The sequence below is a fragment of the Abramis brama genome, assembly GCF_963993115.1.
Source record: "Abramis brama genome assembly, chromosome: 1".
Taxonomy (NCBI): Eukaryota; Metazoa; Chordata; class Actinopteri; order Cypriniformes; family Leuciscidae; genus Abramis; species Abramis brama.
The window spans coordinates 46,158,950-46,180,492 of record NC_139963.1 but is presented as its reverse complement, the minus strand read 5'-3'; the positions used below and the strand labels follow the sequence as shown (position 1 = coordinate 46,180,492).

Sequence of the window (21,543 nt, the reverse complement as noted above, 5' to 3'; positions counted from 1 at the left end):
GAAGTGACTCGTCCCATAAACCTTTTCCTGGATTCTTGTTGGCAAAAAAAAAAAAAAAAAATTAAAAAAAAAATAAGATGATGAAGCCTCGACCCACAGGTATCTTGTTTCGTAATAAATATCCTTTTTATGTTTGTTTTGGTAAATGTACTGTAAACGTAAGAGGACTAGTTTACACTAAATGAAGAGTTTAGTTTATGTATTTAATTAATATATGAGCTGCAGTAACATTGAGTTACACTTTCTTTAATCCAAAGTGACTTTAAGAATGAGAAGCTAAATGCTAAACCTGTAACACACAGCAGGTTTAAAGGTAAAGCTCTACTCTTTACTAATTTAAATACCCAGTTCAATGCAGTTAACAGAAATCTGTTTAACAAAAACATGCACAAAAATAGAGAACATGGATGGTGTTTTTCATATTCTGGTCAAATGGACAGAGACTGAAATATTTAACTGGAAGATAAACCCACAGATGTCAGGAGTCAGAGATGATCAAATGAAAAGAGATCACGTCTGAAAGAAAGAGACAGAGAACAGAGCAGAATATCAACATGTCCAGCAGAGACGGCATAGGTGAGAATAAAAAAAAAAGAAAAAAAAGAAAAAACTGTTTTAAATGTTGTTGACCACACTGTAAATAGAGTAAATGCCTTAAATTTTAAGTACAACAACTTGGATGTTTAAGTAATTTCACTTAAATTACTGATTTAAAAAAATGTAATATTGTATAACTTGTTCAGAATAGCTTAACTTTTTTTGATGAGTTAAAGCAATGTAAAAACATATGTTGTCATAACTTATTGATCATATATGTTTTTTTCTGTGCATGCAGCTAAAAAGTTTGGATAACATCTGAGGAAATTTTAATACAGATTATCCACTGCATACTCACTTGGCAAAGTTCATTTTTATTATTTTCTTAATGCAAGCACTGACTAATTGTATTTTCTAATCTGATTTCCCAAGAATCACTCAAAAAAAAAAATTGCCTTCTGTTAGTATGTGCTGCTGTGATTAAAGTCCAATTTAATGTAAGTCTTTTGTTTCATTTAGTAACTGTTGCCAACAAACCTGCTCTAAGAAGAAAATGGAGTAAAATGGAACCTCCTTCATGTAAGTCTGTATACAGATCAGCCCCATCTGGATTTTTTCTTCTTCTGATTTTCACATCTTTGCAGTGAAAATACATTATTTTCCATTTTTCCCATTTAACAGTTATATCATTGTCTATTACTGTAATTTTATTTTTGCTTTTTCATGTTATAATAGTATTACCAGTGATTGTATTCACTAGAAATATTTAAAAAGTGCTCCTGTAAAATAACATTTACATTTAATCTACTACATCGTGAAAACAGGCATTATATGGACTAGCAATACTCCCAGCTAACAGTTAACGATCTCATAACTTTGGCTAACGTTCTGGAAAGGTTCTCTCAAAGCTATGAACAAACAATCTTCCAGTAACATTAATTTAACATTTGTTCAATGTTATCTGGTCTTTAATGTTCTCAAAAGGTTAATTTACCAAAATGTTATGTATACAGTTTTTTTTAATGTCCTCATAATGCTGGGAGAAAACATTTATTAGATAATTAAGTGATGATTGAGCATTAGGTAATGACACAGAGAAACACACATTTGAAGTCACCATCAGTGTTTCCTGTATGACAAATAGATATTTTGAAAAATTATGAAAAATATTGTGAGCTCGGACACTCGCAGATATCAACAAATCAAGTCAAGTCACCTGAATTTTACAATACAGATTGTTTCAAAGCAGCTTTACAGTGATAACAGGAAAGTAATGCCACAAAGTTTGTTTTGGCTGTACAGCAGCTCTAGAAGAAAGTCAGAAAGTCAAAGTCCAGTTTAAGTAAGTTCAGTGTTGATTCATTTCCATTGTAAAATCATTATTTATCTGGAGAAAACAGTGATGTCATTGTCCAGCTCAGTTCAGTTCTCATACAATTTTCTCAAAGCAGGCAGATCAATATTATTAAGAATAATAAGTGTCCCCAACTAAGCAAGCCAGAGGCAACAGTGGCAAGAAACCTGAACTCCATCAGGTGTCAGAATGGGAAAAAAAACTTGGGAGAAACCAGGCTCAGTCTGGGGGCCAGTTTTCCTCTGGCCAACAAAAGAACAGTGTATGATTATGATTCAGGCAGCATTACATGTCAGAAGTCAGAATGGGATCAGAATATTAAAAATATTTATTAGAGTTCCATCTGGTTGAAAACATCAGTGTTGATATCTAAGTGCATCTCAAGTTTTACAAAATGGATGTAGCATTTTTGGAAGATTTCAGTGATCGTCTGACTGCCGTAGGGGTGATGGAGGAACTCAACAGGGTTAGCCGTCTCCGGGGAACACACTGGAGCAAATGGATGCACGTATGCAGCGATGGTACAACAACATGACGACGGGATGAACGTAACCGAGATGTTCCCTTTCATGTCGGTCACTCCAACGTTCGTCGGAGGGTTCCGTCTTGAATGGAATCCTTACCAACACGCCATGCTGTTGACCATTCCAGTGCCCTGCATAAGCATTACTTCTCTCCCTTGGTTAGGGGCAGAAGCTTATGCGGGGAGTCTTGGCCACTGATGTTCCAAGACCCACTCAGTGAGAACATTGAATAACCCTGGGAAAGCATGCCCTTCCCCTGGTTAGCCGTCTCTGGGAAACACACTGGAGCAAATAAACACATGTATCTGGCCGACCAGACGAGAATGGCGTAGCAAGCCGACACTTGAGCGGGTTCCCTGTGCTACTGGCCACTTGGGGCGAGAAAACGGGAGGATACCGGCTCTACACGAAGGCTATAGAATCTAGCAAACGTGCTGGGTGTCGCCCAGCCCGCAGCTCTACGTATATCTGTCAGTGAAGCGCCTTGAACCATTGCCCAGGAGAAAGCAACACTTCTAGTTCTCAGGACAATGTGAGAATCAGCCGGTCCGAATTTTAGGCAAGATTCGTCGACCGAAAATGCTTGCAGGTCCCCTACCCTCTTGATAGAAGCCAGCCCCGTCAGGAGCACTGTCTTAAGTGACAGGATCTTTAGCTCTGCTGACTGCAGCGGTTCGAAGGGAGGTCTCTGCAGTGTGCTGAGCAATAGAGACATGTCCCAAGAGGGTATAGAGGGGGGGGCAAGGCGATTTAGTCTCCTTATCCCCCTCAGGAACCAGATGATCAGGTCATGCTTTCCCAATGACTTACCTTCAACTGCATCATGATGCGAGGAATAGCGGCAACATACACTTTGAGGGTGGAGGAAGACAGGGTGAGAGTCTTCGCTCCAACCCATCTTGCAGGAAGGAAAGCTCAACTCTGATCGGGCATCTTCGGGGGTTTTCCCAGCAGGAAGAACACCCCTCAATGAATAGGTTCCACTTCAGTGCATAGAGGCGCCTCATAGAGGGGGCTCTAGCGGACGTGATGGTGTCTACCATCATCTGGGGTAGGTCACTTAGAACCTCCGCATCCCGTCCAGGAACCAGACATGGAGTTTCCAGAGGTCTGGACGCGGGTGCCATAAGGTGAATGGCATGAAGTGATCTCAGATGCTTCTGACTCCATAGGAGGAGATGGCGGGCGAGTTGCCACATGTGACGGGAGCGCAGACCACCTTGTCGGTTGATGTACGCAACGGTCGTAGCGCTGTCCGTACGGACCAGTACAGGCTTGTCTCGAAGCGGCACCTTGAAGCGGCTGAGAACAAGACGTACTGTTAGCAACTCGAGGCAATTGATATGCCAATGCAGCTGATGCCACATCCACAGACCTGAAGCTGCATGCCCGTTGAACGTGGCCCTCCAGCCGGTGGCAGAGGCATCCGTGAAGACCACAATGCTGGACACTTGTTCTAGGGGAACACCTGCCTGTAGAAACGAAGAGTCCAACCACGGGCTGAAGGTTTGGCGACAGTGCGGGGTAATGGAAACCCAATATGTGCCGCTCTGCCACGCACATCTTGGGACGCGGCCATGAAGCCAGTGTTGAAGGGGCCTCATATGAAGCAACCCGAGCGGCATTACTGCGGCTGCGGATGCTATGTGCCCCAGGAGCCTCTGAAAAAGTTTCAGTGGGACTGCTGTCCTGCTTTTGAAATTAATTAAAGTAGTTCAACACTGACTGGACGCGCTCCTCTGTGAGGCGCGCTATCTGGTTGACCGAGTCCAGCTCCATACAGAGATAAGAGATCCTCTGTGCAGGGGAAAGTTTGCTCTTGTCCCAGTTGACCCGAAGCCCCAACAGGCTGAGGTGCCCGAAGGGTTGGACTTTGTACTGATACGTGCAACCCTCGAAAGCAAAGCGCAGGAAGAGGGCCTGTGTCGAGGAAGAATTAAGATGTGAAAGTACGCGTCCTTCAGGTCAATCGCTGCAAACCAATCTTGGGGACGGATGAATTCGTAAATGTGTTTCTGCATGAGCATTTTGAATGGGAGCTTGTGCAGGGCCTCAAAATTCGCAGGTCCAAGACTGGCCGTAACCCATCGTAATCCACCGCCTTTCTTGGGTACAATGAAGTAGGGGCTGTAGAACCCTGACTTCATATCAGCTGGAGGGGCCGGCTCAATTGTGTCCTTCGCCAGTAGGACTACGTTCTCTGCCCTTAAGATAGGAGCACCAGTGGCCATCACTGTGGTGAACAGGATGCCCCTGAACTTGGAAGGGTGCCGGGCGAACTGAATCGCATAGCCGAGTCTGATGGTTCGGATGAGTCAGCGGGATGGTCTGGGGAGTGCTAGCCAGGCTCTGAGAGACCATACCAGGGGGACCAAAGCAACCACAGACAAACCCATGGAGGGGCAGCGAGGTGGAGGACAGGGACCTGACCCGAGAGGCACTGGGGCGGCTTGGATTGGGGTCTGGGTGTGCAGTGCAACACCCACCTGGCTCCACGGGTGGACAGAGGATGCGTGGGAAGGCTTGGCTGCATTCTCGAACCGCATGCTGCTGTCCGCTGGCGACTGCCGAAGGGGATGAGTGGCGAGGTTTCATAATGCGCACACTGTCGACCTCGCCTTCGTGTGGAGAGGGGAACGAGTGACGAGATATAGCATCATGCACTGTTATTCTTACCCTTTTGCCAAAAGGGGAACGAGAGCTGCGAGGCGTCGCAAGCTGCCATTCTGGTCCTCTTGGGGAGAGGGGAATGAGAGCAGCAAGGCATGGCAGCGCACACTGTCGTCCCCACCCTCGTGGCACCCAGAGATTTCAGAAACAGCTCTTTATTGAAAGTGTGGGTACCGCTGGCTGAGCTGCAAGAGGCGGAAAGAATTTGTTAAATTCTGCACCCGGCCCTCCTCCGTGGAAAGAGCAGCTTCATCCTGGTCGCCCATTTCAGAGGTGATTTTTCACTGAACGCAGGGTGGCCATCACATGCAGGGTAGAGGCGACCTGTGCATAGCACTGCCAACCCACCACCGAGGGTAGTGGGAGAGAAAAAACTTTCTGCAGATTGAGGCATGTTTGGCTTGCCTGTTTGCTCCATACTACCAAAGTTCTTCACACACATCTGGGAAAACAGCACGGGGGAGGGCAAGGCGATTTACGCATCGCGCTGCGCCCCCCAGAGCAGCCCGAGAAAGCATGGCTGTCAAGTCTGAATCTGACTCAGCATGAGCACACACCACTATAATGGGAAGCTCAGCATCATAATTTCCTAAGTATAACAGCTCTCTCTCCGATGCAGCGGTCGACGTCTGATCCTCAGCTGGAGCCTCAAATCAAACACTAGGTCCCCCATAAAAAGGACCAGCAATCCCATCCGTAAGCTGCCAGGCATGTGAGATAGTGAACGTGGCCGTCAAACTCGACGGCACACGGCGTGCTGAACGCTCCTGAGAGAACATGAACCACCCATGTACACAGTCTCAACATGCTTGTGATGCGCTAGAGGAGTGAGGGGCCTGGGGAGGTGTTCTCGTCGGGGAACGCACACTGTAATCCTCAGATCACCAGTGCTATTAGCCAAAGTAGCCCTTTTATGGCAGCCACCAGAAGATGAACTAGATCGGGGAATAGGCAAAGGGACTCCACCTCGTCGGGTACTTGAGTCTCGAAATAAGGTGACGTCCATCATTCATTTGTACAATGCTTTCAAATGTCTGCAGAAGATCATCAGAAGAGCTGCTTTATTTCAGTGATTCCGCTTTTTAACAGCAGGTGTTCAAATGTTTGAAAGAATGTTTCAGGAACATCATACTGACCTTTAAATGACGTTCTATTATCATTTATTACATGGCTTGGTTGAATTCCAATGTAGAATGCGGTCTGTTATTTCTTGATAACAGACCGCTGCGAAGTATAACACACCGTTGCCATGAAAAACAGAGCGTTGTTATGGACGCAGAACGGAGTATTTTCTTTAGCGGAAGCAATACAATTGTTTTTAAATCAGTAAACTCCTTTTTAAATCAATATTTTGTGTCAATTTATTTATTTATTTTGTAGGTAGCCATGTAATAAGCGGGATAATGTATAGCGAGACGGTTGTTATAGCTAATAACAACCCCGACAGGCTGAACGGGACCCCGACGCGAAGCGCTATACATTATCCCTTACATAGGAGACTGGACATGTTTCTGTTTTTGGAATGTTACAAATGAATGTTCCTAGAAGGTTGAGTTGAAAGGAGGTTTCAGTAATGTCACACTAACCTTAAAAAATACATTTCAATAACATTAGGAAAACTGGATATTTTAACAATAGAACACTTTATTTTTCATCTATGATAATAGATCATGGCATCATAAAGTTACATATCACTTGTGTGTTTCAGTTAGCGATCTCAGGATTGTTCTGCTGGGCAAGAGCATGTCAGAAAACAGTCGAGTGGGAAACTTACTGTTGGGACGAGCAGTGTTTGACAGTGAAGCTCCTCCATATATTGTTGAGAGAATCGGAGGAAGATTGAAGGACAGACATGTGACCATCATCAACAGTCCTCAGCTGCTCCAGACACATCTGTCACTCCGTCAAATCACACAAACAGTGAGAGAGTGTGTGTATCTGTCTGATCCAGGACCTCATGTGATCGTTCTGCTCCTAAAACATGAGCAGTGTTCAACAGAAGATCAAGAGTGTGTGGAGAAGGTGCTGGACTCTTTCTCTGAGCAGGTTTTTCAGCACACCATGGTGCTCACGACACAAGAGCCAACTGAAAACAATGACATCCTACAGAAAATCATTCAGAAATGCTTCAATAGACACTTCAGTCTTCAGAAAAGCAGCTCTCCTGATGATCTTCTGCAGACGTTTGAAAGCATTGTACAAATGAATGATGGACGTCACCTGATTTGTGCCGAACATGAAGCTTCACAGTTTTTCACAATGAAGCAACAAGCCACAGAAAGAGGTAAGTGTGATAATGTTTGATCATTTGTAGTAAAAACGTAACTATAGTATACATTTTTTGTTTCATTTTAATATTCTACTATCTGTTTCAGAGGGCGTGAAGCTGAATCTGGTTGTGTGTGGGAGCGACAGCACATTAAAATCCTCCATATCAGAGCTGATCCTGCAGCAGACAGACAGAAGATCAGACGTGGAGCTTCATGGACATCTGATCAGTCTGGTGGAGCTTCCAGCTCTGTTCAACACTCGGCTTTCAGAGGAGGAAGTGATGCGTCTTACTCTCCGCTGTGTGTCTCTCTGTGATCCTGGAGTTCATGTTTTCCTATTCATTATTCCTGACGCTCCACTTACAGATGAAGACAAAGCAGAAATGGAGGAGATCCAGAGGATTTTCAGCTCAAGAATCAAGAAACACATCATGGTTCTTATAATGCAGAATTCGGAGCAAACGACAGCAGAACTAATTGAAGATACAAAGTCTGTCATTGAGAGTTTTGGAGGACGACATCATTTCTTTGGTCCCACCACACAAGTGTCCACATTGATGGAGAATGTTGAGCATATGGTGGAAGAAAACAGAGGCGGGTTTTTCTCCACAGAGACATTTTTGGAGGCACAGATTAAAAAAATGCTGAAATTTGAAGAAATGAAGAAGAAAATTCATTCACTAGAGACACATTTTCTGCCACAAGGTAATGACCTGATAATCAGTTTGGGTCTTAAACTGTGGAGCTAAAAAAATTACTAAAAGTTTTGAATTCTGACATTTAAAAATTTAACCAATTTGTGTTTTTTTGTATGTTAATAGTTTTATACAGTAGAGGTGAAATTCCGAACTCAGGAACCACAGGAAAAGCAGATTATTAGAATTGTTTATTGATAACTGATCATTTTGGCCATAACTATATACTATAATTATCTGGAGTGTTGAGGCTAAAAGTTTTTCTGTCATTTTATAAACTGTATCCACCTTATCGTAAGAGTAGACGCATTTTCAATTTCAGTGAGGTTTCCGGTGTCATCCACTTACCGTTATTTTAGCTGTAAAAAACAGCCTGTTATGCAGTTTGATATTGAAAACTAGTAATTGTTAGCAATTGTTTTTTTTTTTTTTTTTTACATTTATTACTCATAAACACACTGATTTGAAGTGCAAATAGTTTTACTGTTTACTGCACTTTGTTATTCTTAGTTATTTAGCTATTGTAGCTAATGAATCGTAAGTCTTGGACATGCACAGTTTACATCTGTATTGCAAAATAAAGTGGATAAACTTAAAAAAAATAAAAATAAATAATAATATATATATATATATATATATATATATATATATATATATATACACACAGTTTTGCAGTAAAGTTATAAACACTCACTTCATTGTTTAAAAATACAAATCAATAAAATACTTTTATATATTGATAATTCTATTAAATGTTACGCCTAAATTTCTAAATATGAAAATTCTAATATTTGTCATTTTTCCTGCTCCATATTAAACCCCCACCTCACAGTGATACATATTTGTTGTATTGCATATTTTGTCTGGTGTTTTTTTTTTTTTTTTTCAGGACAGGTAAAATTATCACATACATGGTTGAACTGAATACAATACCCTAGACTGTATACACTATTCTGGTCTACACAAGTATTTTGCAAATGAAGCAGAAAGACAGTTTCTCAAAATTTAGTTGAAACTTTAATTAGATCTTCAGCAACAAGATTAATTGTGACGTGCATTTGAAAAGCAACATTTGAAAAAGCAAACATCAACCCAAACTTGCAAAGCAAAGCATTTGTAAACCTCTTGTCCAACAAATGAGAACATTTAATAACATGTTTTTACTACAAACCCACTTCATAACATCAGTCAAGTGTTTTAAATAACTTCCTTTTGTGAGCTGATGTGGCTTCTTGTCATATAATATAAAGTATTTTGTACAGTAGGGGTGGGATGAGACACTCAGCTCATGAGACGAGACACGAGATTGGGTTCACGAGAATGAGACAAGACAAGATTTTTGCTCTGAATTTTTTTTAAATCCTTAATGACAAAATTCATTCATCTGAAGGTGCTGATGTTTTAACTAATGTTTTAACTAATCAAACTCAACTGACTGGCTTCTCTCCTGTATGCGGTCACGCGAGTCTCTTCAGACCTTACTGTACATGAATTATGAGCTTCCAGAACTTCTGATTGAGGCTGTGTGTGACCTCCTAATTGAACATAAAAATAAGAATAAAAAATAACAAAAATAAACACGTTTTTTTTCTGTCTAATTAAGTGCAAACAATACTTTTTCTAATGATTTATATTTATAGTTATAGGCTGCTTGCAAAGGTAACCATACAGTCTTACATAAATCAAGTTTTCTGTAAAAAAAAATATAGTATAGTATATAAGTATACTTATTATTTTCTAATTATTATATTGCTATATTTATTCTTAAATATTTTATTAAATTTTAAATCGCAATTTTAACGAGAAAAAATTAATTTAGATTTTTTTCCCCCAAATCGTGTAGCCCTACAGTACAACATACCAAACAAACCACTTAGCAATACGTCTGATATGACAAACAAGTAGACAGCAGACCTCTCACAAACAGGGTTATGAAAATATGAAAAGATCACTGTACAAATTACAGAAACTTTTGAAAGAGGCTTTAAGGCTTTAAGACTAATGCATTTCTTCTTTTACAGGTTCAAAAGAGAGTCGAGATGATCTGAGGATTGTGCTGCTGGGAAAAACTGGAGCTGGGAAGAGTGCAACAGGAAACACCATCTTAGGAAGGGATGCGTTTACAGCAGAAGAATCTTTTCAATCAGTTACAAGTGAGACTCAGAGAGAAACAGCGGAAATCAACGGCCGACACGTTACTGTGATCGACACTCCAGGACTATTTGATACTGAACTTACCAATGAGGAGATCCAGAGAGAAATCACCAACTGCATCTCCATGGTACTGCCTGGACCGCATGTGTTTCTCTTACTGATTCCACTGGGACGATTCACTCCAGAAGAAGCAAAATCAGTGAAGATCATCAAAGAGACATTTGGTGAAAACTCTTTAATGTACACCATGGTGCTCTTCACAAGGGGAGATGGTCTGAAGAACAAAACCATTGAACAGTGTTTGGGAAAACCTGGATCTCCTTTGATGAATCTTATAGAAGCGTGTGGAAACAGATTCCATGTGTTCAATAATAATCAGACTGGAGACCGAACACAGGTGTCTGATCTACTGGAGAAGATAGACGCCATGGTGAAAGCAAACGGAGGGAGTTTCTACTCGTGTAAGATGTTCAGACAGATGGAAAGAGAAAAACAAGAGCAAACAATGAAGTTCCTGATGGAGAAAGAGGAGCAACTAAAAGAAAGAGAAGAACTCTTGAACAAACACGAAGAAGAGAAAGAAAGAATGGTGATTATGATGGAGAAAGAAAGACAGAATCATGACAGAGAGATAAAGAGAAGAGAAGAAGAATTTAGAGAGAGAGAGAAACAATATAAAATAGAGATGAGAAGAGAACGAGAGGACTGGGAGAAACAGAAACATGGAGAAGAAAAGATGAGAATAGATGAAGAGGATGAGAAAAGAAAAGAGAAGGAACAGAGAGTTTGGGATGAATTTAATCTGAGACTTAAACAAGGGAAAGAGAGAATGAAAAGAAAGAAAGAAGATATTCAATCTAAATATGAAGCAGAAGAAAATATTAATCTCCTAATGGAGATAGTGGAACAAATGAACAGAGAAAAAGAAGAATTGATGATCAAACTAGAAGAAGAGAAACAGAGAATTAAGATGATGATGGAGGAAGAAAGACATAATCATGACAAAGACAGAAAGAGAAGAGAAGAGCAACTCAAAAAAGAAATAACAGAACAAGAGGCACATCAGAGACAGATACGAGATGAGCTGAGAAGAGAACGAGAGGCATTTGAGCATGAAATTGAGCAAATGAAGCAAGAAAATGAGAAAATAAAAGCAGAAAGAGAAAAACTTCAAATCAAATATGACGCAGAAATAGACAAACTGAAGAACAGAATAGAGAATGAAAGACAGAGTCATGACGAAGAGAGAAAGAGAAGAGAAGAAGAGTTTAATGAGAGGGAAGAACAATACAAAACTGAAATAAAAGAGAAAGAGGAGAAAGAGAGAGAGATCCGTGAAAAGCTGAAGCAAGAACGAGAGGAATGGGAGAGACAGAAACAAAAAGAAGAAGAGAAGAGAAGAGAAGAAGAGGATGAGAAAAGAAGACAGAATGAACAGAGAATTTGGGATGAATTTAATCAGAGACTGAAACAAGAGAGAGAGAGAATGGAAATAGAGAGAAAAGATATTCAATCTAAACATGAAGCTAATGATAACAACATGAAGATCTTGATGGAGAAAGTGGAGCAAATGAACAGAGAAAAAGAAGAACTGATGAACAAATTAGAAGATGAGAAAAAGACAATGAGGATGATGATGGAAGATGAAAGACTGAAACAAGAGAAAGAGAGAAAACAAAGAGAGGAGGAAAATAAGAGACTGGAGAGAGAAAAAAAGATTTCTGATGACCGATATCAGAGACTCATGAGTGAAATAGAGGGAATAGTCAGAGAGAAAGAGAGAATTGAAAGAGAGAGAGAAGATATTCAATCTAAACATGAAGCTAATGATAACAACATGAAGATTTTGATGGAGAAAGTGGAGCAAATGAACAGAGAAAAAGAAGAACTGATGAACAAATTAGAAGATGAGAAAAAGACAATGAGGATGATGATGGAAGATGAAAGACTGAAACAAGAGAAAGAGAGAAAACAAAGAGAGGAGGAAAATAAGAGATTGGAGAGAGAAAAACAGATTTCTGATGACCGATATCAGAGACTCAAGAGTGAAACAGAGGGAATAGTCAGAGAGAAAGAGATAATTGAAAGAGAGAGAGAAGATATTCAATCTAAACATAAAGCAAATGAAAACAACATGAATAAATTGATGGAGATAGTGGAGCAAATGAACAGAGAAAAAGAAGAACTGATGAACAAATTAGAAGACGAGAAAAAGACAATGAGGATGATGATGGAAGATGAAAGACTGAAACAAGAGAAAGAGAGAAAACAAAGAGAGGAGGAAAATAAGAGACTGGAGAGAGAAAAAAAGATTTCTGATGACCGATATCAGAGACTCATGAGTGAAATAGAGGGAATAGTCAGAGAGAAAGAGAGAATTGAAAGAGAGAGAGAAGATATTCAATCTAAACATGAAGCTAATGATAACAACATGAAGATTTTGATGGAGAAAGTGGAGCAAATGAACAGAGAAAAAGAAGAACTGATGAACAAATTAGAAGATGAGAAAAAGACAATGAGGATGATGATGGAAGATGAAAGACTGAAACAAGAGAAAGAGAGAAAACAAAGAGAGGAGGAAAATAAGAGATTGGAGAGAGAAAAACAGATTTCTGATGACCGATATCAGAGACTCAAGAGTGAAACAGAGGGAATAGTCAGAGAGAAAGAGAGAATTGAAAGAGAGAGAGAAGATATTCAATCTAAACATAAAGCAAATGAAAACAACATGAATAAATTGATGGAGATAGTGGAGCAAATGAACAGAGAAAAAGAAGAACTGATGAACAAATTAGAAGACGAGAAAAAGACAATGAGGATGATGATGGAAGATGAAAGACTGAAACAAGAGAAAGAGAGAAAACAAAGAGAGGAGGAAATTAAGAGATTGGAGAGAGAAAAACAGATTTCTGATGACCGATATCAGAGACTCAAGAGTGAAATAGAGGGAATAGTCAGAGAGAAAGAGAGAATTGAAAGAGAGAAACAAGAACAACTACAAGATTTTGAGAAAAGACTGAAAGAAGAAAGAAACACGAGAGAAGACCAACAAAAGTCTTTTGAAGAAACATTGAAACTCCTTGAAGAACAGCATGAAGATGAACTAAACAGAAGAAAATTGGAGTGGAAAGAGGAATATGAACAAGTGAAAGATGAGATGAAGACCTGTTCTGAAACTGATGATTCACTACAGGTGAGTGTTCAGAGAAACCTGGAGAGAAATGATTCATGTACATTGATAGCATTTTAACACCTTAAACACCTCAATAGGAATAATGGCTATTTGTTCCAGATAACAGTGGTGCTGTGTCGTGTTTTTTAAAACAATTTTGTTGAGAAAATGAATCAGTTGTAAACAGAGTCTAAAAAGTTTTGTGATCAAATCACTGAGGCTACATATGAAGGCCATCAGAAATGGACATGATTGCATTACATTTGTAGTATAACCACTCATCTGTTCATTGTTTTGGAAAAGCAAGTGATTCAAACTGGTACAGAAATAGTCAGTGAAAAATTCCTACCTCGGATGCACAGACTGACAGTATGTATGCAAGCTGATTAATACAAGCAGTGAATAGCTAAAATGTAAGAAAGCCCAGATGAAACGTCTCGGTTACTAATGTAACCCTCGTTCCTTGAAGGTTACATCAATACTGACGTAGGCCATTCAGCGGTAGTTCAGGGCTTTGGCAGGAGGGACGTAACGTCTCTGTTTCCTCCTTCAGAGAATGAGGGTTACATCAGTAACAGAGTAACCCCACATCAGTAACCCCAGCCCTCCAGCCACTGAACTGTGTTACGCGTGTCGGAGACACAGATGCTCGCAAGCTGTAGCGTGCCCATTTGGCAACTGCTCTCACACAGTCGTAACCTACCTAGCAACCTACCTAGCACCAAATTTAACAAAAGGAAAAAGTGTGTGCACTGACTTATACCTTTAACATCACTGCCAGCAAGTCCAGGCAATTGGTATGCCAGTGCTGGCGAGGTCCTGTCCAGGAACCTGAAGCTGCAAGCCTGTTGCACACAGCACCCTAGCCCGTTCTGAAGGCATCTGTTGTAACAACAACATGCCTGTTCACTTGTTCTAAGGGCATTCCGGCCAGTGGAAAGACAAGGTCTGACCAGGGGCTGAATGCACCAGGCACCAGGTCCCTGTGTTTGCATAACTGATCCCAAGAATATGCTAGTATGAGGCAGTCGTCCCTGAGCAGGGTAAGGACAACCTCCGCAACTGTAATAAAGCAAGGGGAGACAGGGACAGCTGAAAGGGGAGGATCTTGTACTGATATGCTCGACCCTCAAAAGAAAAACTTAGGAATGGGCAGTGTTGAGGTAAGATCTGGACATGAAAATATGTTTCCTTTAGGTCGATCGCTACAAACCAATCCTTGGGGCGAACGCACGCGAGGATGCGCTTCTGCAGTTTACCTTTGGATCTCTTCCAAATGGAACGGACAATGGGGGAACAACGGGGGATCCACTCTCCAACACATCCTTCGCAAGCTACCAGTAGCCCGTGGCCTGATTGGAGGTAGCTCGCCAAGGGGCCGTTCACATATCGTGTCTTTTGCATGCTCGAGTTAGTTATTTCAAATGTAGGCGTGTGTAAAGTGCGCTCATAATTGAAGCGACCCGCTAATTTTTTCCAGGGGCAGTGAGATGAAATTTTTTCAACTTTTCAGTATGGGGGTGCACCCAAACACCACGGGTGTTTTTCTCTTCTCCATAAATAAATCTTGTAGCAGAGCTACAGCAAGCGTTTTTCAGTGGTGGAAATCCATTAGCTACAAAAACTTCATTGTCGTTGTGGAAAGTGCAGTGCATGGTTGAATAGCAACGAAAGACGCCACAGGAAAATCGGACTGAATTTTACTATTAATAATAAAAGATAAGCTAATGTGCATTGTAAATGTCAGTAATTTATCTTTTTTGAAATGCATATTGATGCTAATTTTATTTGTTATTTGCTGGTTTTTGACATAAAACTTGGTGAATTGACTTCATTGTGTACTATTAGTACTTTTTGAACAAGATTCTGTGATAACCGTGATCATTTTGGTCACTATAATCATGAAATGAAAATGTCATGCAATTTCATCTCTAGTTATGATCAACTATGATCAACTAAAATCAACTATAATTATTTGTTTTTACAGTATAATATGCAAATATATATATATAAAAAATGTAATCTCTGATTCTGTTCTTTTCTCTGACATTTAAGGGTGACATATATAGGCCTACAAAAACTATTTTAGGTCTAAAACAGTTTGAATAGTTGTTAAAAGTGAGTTATGATACATTATTTAAGAGCTTTAAGTATTGTATTACAAGAGTAGCTCTTGGCCACTCTCATTTTTAAAAACTCTATAAGCTCGAAGGGGGTCTCGCCCAGGGTGTAATTCAATGTAGAACCGCCACTGACCGCAACTGCACGCTTCACCTGTGGAATCTCCATGTAACCCTTGTTGGCCCCTCCATTGAGGGTAGTGAGAGCAGAGGAGGGTGGAGAGCAGCTTCAATTAAGCCAAAAAACAACGAAACCAGAAACATAGTAACAGAATACATCAGTATATTAATGTGATGTTGAACGTGACTGACTAAATGGGAATTACATATAATTACTTATGATTAAAAGAGTACTGGAAAACGCTGATAAATATGTATCATTGGGTTTTTTTCTTTTTCTATCCAACAGAGAGAAAACAAAGACATTAAACCAGGAGGAGTCAGCCCACATCAACACATACAACAGGATAAGACCAAAAGAAAACAAATAGAGCATCTATTTCACAGACTTCATCTTGACAAGAACAAAAATACATTTAAAAGAGAAGAAGTTCTTCAGTTAACTGCACATTCATTACAGACCCATGAGTCCTGTGCTGAGGAGGAACTGGTTCTGAGTTTCATACAAAAACTTCTGACGATGAACTACAGAGTAAGATACACTAATGTTAAAGATACCAATGAACAGGTTCACACACAACAAATAGACAATGAATCAACTGAAGGCAACAGTGATATTTTCAAAAAAATATCTTTCTCTAATGAGGAAGAAAGTCAATCTGAGCAAATCCACCCAATGGATGTTCAGATGGCCGTGTTTCATTGTGCTGATGGTTTCCTGAAGCAGATGATGGTGACCAAACTGTCCCAGTGTCAATATGCTCTGCCTTTGCTTGTTCCTGATCCATTCACACAACAGATTGAGTTTCCTCTCTGGACATTCAGACCAATCAACAAGAGCTGGAAGATGAGAAACAACAACAATGAAATCATTAGTCAAACCCATCTTGTCTACAAGGCAGAAACCCCAATGGTGGCTTTCTTCAGGTTTGGCTCTGTGTCTTCATCGAAGTCTCATCTGATGAACAGTCTGATCAATGAGAAACACAACACGTTCTTTCACAGGAACTGCCCAGGCAGCAGCAGAACCAGAGTCCTGATGGATGGAGTGGTGGAGATCGCCTGGTTCTGTCCCTCTGGGAAAAACACAGATAAATTCGCTGACTGTGTTGCGTTCTGTAATCTACATGGTGATGCAGGAGACCATGAGAAACAGCTGGAGATCCTCACTGAAATGGCCTCAGTCAATGTTGTTCTTCTACCTCAACTTCCCAGGAATGACGAAAGCTCAACAATAATCCAAAACCTGTGCACAAACAGAAAGCCACTCATTTGTCTTTTCACTGAAAATGAATCTACTGTAACTGTGATGGACAAAGGGAAATTCAAAATTGGTTTGAAGCACAGACATCTGTCAGATGTATCTGAGGAACTCAGACAAACTATAAATGATTGTCTCTCAGAATCATCTTCCACTTTTAAACTTGAAGATGTGTCTAAACACTCAGACATCAGAGTAGATGAGGAAGATGATGAAGACTGCAGGAGAGGAAGAGAAGCAGCACAACAGATGATGAGTTTACTGGAGGATAAAGATCTGGCAGAAATCAAAAAATCATTTCTGCCCTGTCAGGGAAAACTGTGGCATCAGTGGTGTCAGAAAAACAAAGAACTACATCAACCTCAAGCACATGAGACAGAAATGACCATCAGTATAAAACAAGCCAACCTGAAGCGATTACGTGAGCAACAGCATGCATTTAACATAAGTACTTTTATACAGTGCTTTGTTAAAGAAATGCACTTGCATGCTGAGAGTAAGATCTATTTCCTTAAATGGCTTGAAATTGTCCTGGATGAATATATCTCACCAGATATTTCTGCCCTTCATCACAAGTATGATGAAAAGTGGTCAGCAGTTTTAAAACTTAAATACAACAATGAAAAACCTGAACAATTCAAGGCTGAACAGACAGAACTTGAGAGAATATCTGAGGATCTTCAAGCTGCAGCCTTTGGTCTGGAGCACATCATGAGGGAGATCGGACAGATATATGAATCATGTTCATCTGTGAAGAAGAAGAAGAAAGACCTGCAGTTTCACTTCTCATCTCTCCCAAGTCTTGCAGCAGAGATGATGATCTCTGGATTCCCACTGGAGCTGATGGATGGAGATGCTGCTCATGTTCCTCTGGTCTGGATCTCTGCTGTTATAGATGCACTCATTCAGAAACTGGGAGACCAGAGAGTCTTTGTGCTGTCAGTTTTAGGGATTCAGAGCTCTGGGAAATCCACAATGCTGAATGCCATGTTTGGACTCCAGTTTGCCGTCAGTGCTGGCAGGTGCACCAGAGGAGCTTTCATGCAGCTGGTCAAAGTCTCAGACGAGATAAAACCAGAGCTGAACTTTGACTATATTCTGGTTGTTGATACTGAAGGTCTTTGTCCTCTAGAACTGTCTGGAAGATCAACAAGACATCAAGACAATGAATTGGCCACATTTGTTGTTGGTTTTAGTAATCTGATCTTGATCAATATATTTGGAGAAAACCCAGCTGACATGCAGTCAGTTCTTCAGATTGCTGTTCAGGCCTTTATGAGGATGAAGAAGGTTGGACTGAATCCCAGCTGTGTGTTTGTGAATCAGAACGTTTCAGATGTCACAGGCGGACTTAAAAACATGGAGGGAAGAAGACGACTGCAGGAGAAACTGGATGAGATGACAAAAGTCGCTGCTAAAGAGGAAGACTATGACGCAGAATGTTTCAGTGATGTCATTAGATTTGATGTTCAGAAAGATGTGAAGTATTTTGCTCAGCTCTGGGAGGGAAGCCCACCCATGGCACCACCAAACCCAAACTACTGCGAGAACATTCAAGAACTAAAAGAATCTATTCAAACGTATGCATCAAAGTCACATGGAATGATGCTGACACACTTAAAATATCGTATTAAAGATCTCTGGGAGGCTTTACTGAATAAACAATTCATAATCAACTTCAGAAAATCTCTGGAGATTTCAGCCTACAGAAAACTGGAGACCGAATACAGCAAATGGACCTGGAGTCTTCGCAGTGCCATGATGGAAACTGAGAACACAGTTAACAACCAAATAGAAAATGAAGCAATCCATAAGGTTGAGGAAACTGATCTTCAAGAAGAACTGAAGAAGACAAGTGAAGAAGTGGAAAAATCAATGTCTGAATTCTTTGAAAAGGACACTGATGCTGATATACTGATTCAGTGGAAAACATCATTTGAAATCAAAATCAAGGAGCTTCAGGAAAACATTGTGAAAGAAACAAAGAGGGAATTAAATGAGGTTCTTCAGCAGCGAGACCTGAAGAAAAAGATTGATGCTCAGAGGACACATCAAGAAAACACTCTCTATGAAAAGAGCAAAGAACTTGCCTTAAAACTGAAAGATAAAGCAAATGGTGAAGAAACAGTGAAGAAAGAGTTTGATTTGTTTTGGAAACAGAGTGTGAAGAAGATCATCTCAGACACTCCTGAAATCATAGACACTGACATAATGAGAGATGTGAAAGAGATCCTCAGTGACACCTATGGAAGTTTTTCTGTAGGCCAACATAAGGAGAAAAGTGAGTACAGAGATATTTTTTCTGTACCAAGTTATTCAGAGTATGTACAGTTAAAGAAATCCAGGAAATGTACAGGATCAGTCACAAACACCCACAGATCAACTAAGATATTCGGATGCAATCTATCAAGAGAGGATGAAGCCCAAATAAGAGCATTAGTCACAGACGTTGCTCGGCATACAGACTCAATGATCATGTCATCTAACATTTCAAAGATGGGCTACAACATCAGATGTATTCAACACCTCACAGATTACATTAAGAAAAGAGTAACAGAACATCAGGAAGGACCAGTGAAATATGATTTCAAGAATGATTTCTTCAGGGATTTGGTTATTTCCATCTGTAAGAGAGCAAACAAGATGATCACTGACCAACACAAAATGTTCAGGGATGCCAATAGTCCTGTGAAATATGATGAGAAGAAGAGAGAAGAGTACTATAGTATTTTCCAGAAATATTGTCATGAAGCAATATCAGCTGCCATTTTTGGTGAGATCATCTGTCAGAAACTTAAAGAGCCCATTGAGCAGAGTGTCTTCAAGAAGACTGCCAGAGATTTGGCTGGTGAAATGAGATCAAACTGTGAGTCACTGAATGGAAACAGATCAAAACTGGAGAAACACATCCTGAAGACACTGGCAGAAGAGATGGATTTTGTCAAATACATGAACTACATTCATAATCCCAGAGATCACTTCAAGAGTTTCATCAGAGATGAAGTCAGTCGGTACATCACTGATAAGTTCAGTGTCAGTGTTTTACCCAAGATGAAGGAGAACATTAAACTCCTGCAGCAGAAGATCATGAAAGCAGCTCAAGAATCTACTGAACATGTTCAAGTTAACAGAGGAGATGTTGGTTTGTGGTTGAAGAGTTTCACACAGCAGCTCTCAGATGTGCTGATCTTCTCTGAAAAAGACCTCAGTGGAGTGAAACATGACGATGTTGATGATTTCAACCTCCTAGAAGATGTGATAAGAGACAAACTTTCTGCTATAATGTCTGACATCATCAGTAGATTTAACACAAAAACTTTTCTAGTAAAGCTGGACTATAAGTTCAGGCCAGCTAAGCTTCTGATTGATCACTTCGGTCAGTGCTGTTGGGTTCAGTGTCCGTTCTGTAAAGCCACCTGCACCACCACCATAGAAAACCATGATGGAGATCACAATGTTAATTTCCATCGTGTTATTGGACTAAACGGGATGCATTACAAGAATACGACAAACCTGTCTACTAGCATCTGCACATCAGCGGTGGCAAGCAGTCGATCTTTTTATCCCAATGCCTCAGATGATAATGTCCTCTGGCGAGAATACAGAAGAGCAGGAGGAGTTTATGCAGACTGGAGCATCCCCTCTGATCTCTCTGAACTGCCCTACTGGAAGTGGTTTGTGTGCATGTTCCAGAAACATCTGGAGAAATACTACAATAAAACATTTAAGGGGAAGGGGAAGATACCAGATGAATGGAGAAACTACTCAAAACAAGAAGCTATTGAGAGTTTGGATCAATATATATAATGGAATAGATCAAAAATGAGAGTCGTACATCTATCTCAATACACTAGATTCAATAGACTAAAAGACATAAAATAAAGTACATAATTGTACCTTTAGGGGTACAATGGCTTGTCACTGGGGCTGTACCCTCAAGGGTACAATATTGTACCCTTGGCATAGGGTACATATTTGTACCCTTGTGATTTGTACCTTAAGAGACCAATCTTGTACCTGTGGTGACAATTTTGTACCTTTATTTAATAGTACAAAAATGGACCCTTCAAAAAAGGTACAAAATGTGTTTTGACAGCCCAGTGATGCTATAATCATCAATATACATTTAAGTCAGAGATTAGGCTCTAAATGAGTTCAGTGATTCAGGTCAAATTATGATTATGTCAAAACATAACCAACATCACCTGATCAACTTTTCTCTTTGTTCATCTGGTTGTTATAACTCAGACACAACAGCCAAACAAAATCTAAAGTTAATGATTTAAGGGTCAAGAGCCCAACTAAAGCAAACACTGATCACCATAACGGTGTCTTACAAATGGATTTTCTCCTTCAGTGATTCTGCTTGTTAACATCAGGTGTCTTCAATAATGGTCAGTCATCACTCAATGAATCACTTAATTAGCTCATTAACTTAAACACTCTTGATTGTTAATTTAACACTCATATTTTAACACTTTAACACTCTTGAGTCTGGATACAAATAAACTCCCAGGAGAGTTCATTTAACACTGGAGTTTTTGCTGTGTTATAATGATTTAATATCAGTAAATTGACTTACAAAACTTTTATTTCCTTTATTTCAAGGCTACTCAAATATAGTGATAAGTTAAAATCTACCTTAAATGATTAAGGTATCATTAAA

General features: G+C 40.1%; 1 protein-coding gene across 1 annotated transcript; it reads left to right on the top strand.

Annotated features, from left to right (window-relative positions):
- Positions 1 to 79: 79 nt before the first annotated feature.
- LOC311066946 (uncharacterized protein) lies at positions 80 to 21,543 on the top strand. The gene is made up of 7 exons (XM_084088432.1): positions 80 to 313; positions 476 to 570; positions 1,057 to 1,116; positions 6,794 to 7,369; positions 7,461 to 8,060; positions 10,072 to 13,397; positions 15,906 to 21,543. The coding sequence occupies exons 2-7, from the start codon at positions 555 to 557 to the stop codon at positions 20,682 to 20,684; spliced, it is 9,357 nt and encodes a 3,118-aa protein (XP_083944558.1). The 5' UTR covers positions 80 to 313; positions 476 to 554; the 3' UTR covers positions 20,685 to 21,543.

Excerpts from the sequence above, each read along its gene's own strand:
- LOC311066946 (XM_084088432.1), top strand. Across the intron at positions 7,370-7,460 it reads GCAACAAGCCACAGAAAGAG|AGGGCGTGAAGCTGAATCTG; the intron begins GTAAGTGTGATA and ends TATCTGTTTCAG. Across the intron at positions 8,061-10,071 it reads GACACATTTTCTGCCACAAG|GTTCAAAAGAGAGTCGAGAT; the intron begins GTAATGACCTGA and ends CTTCTTTTACAG.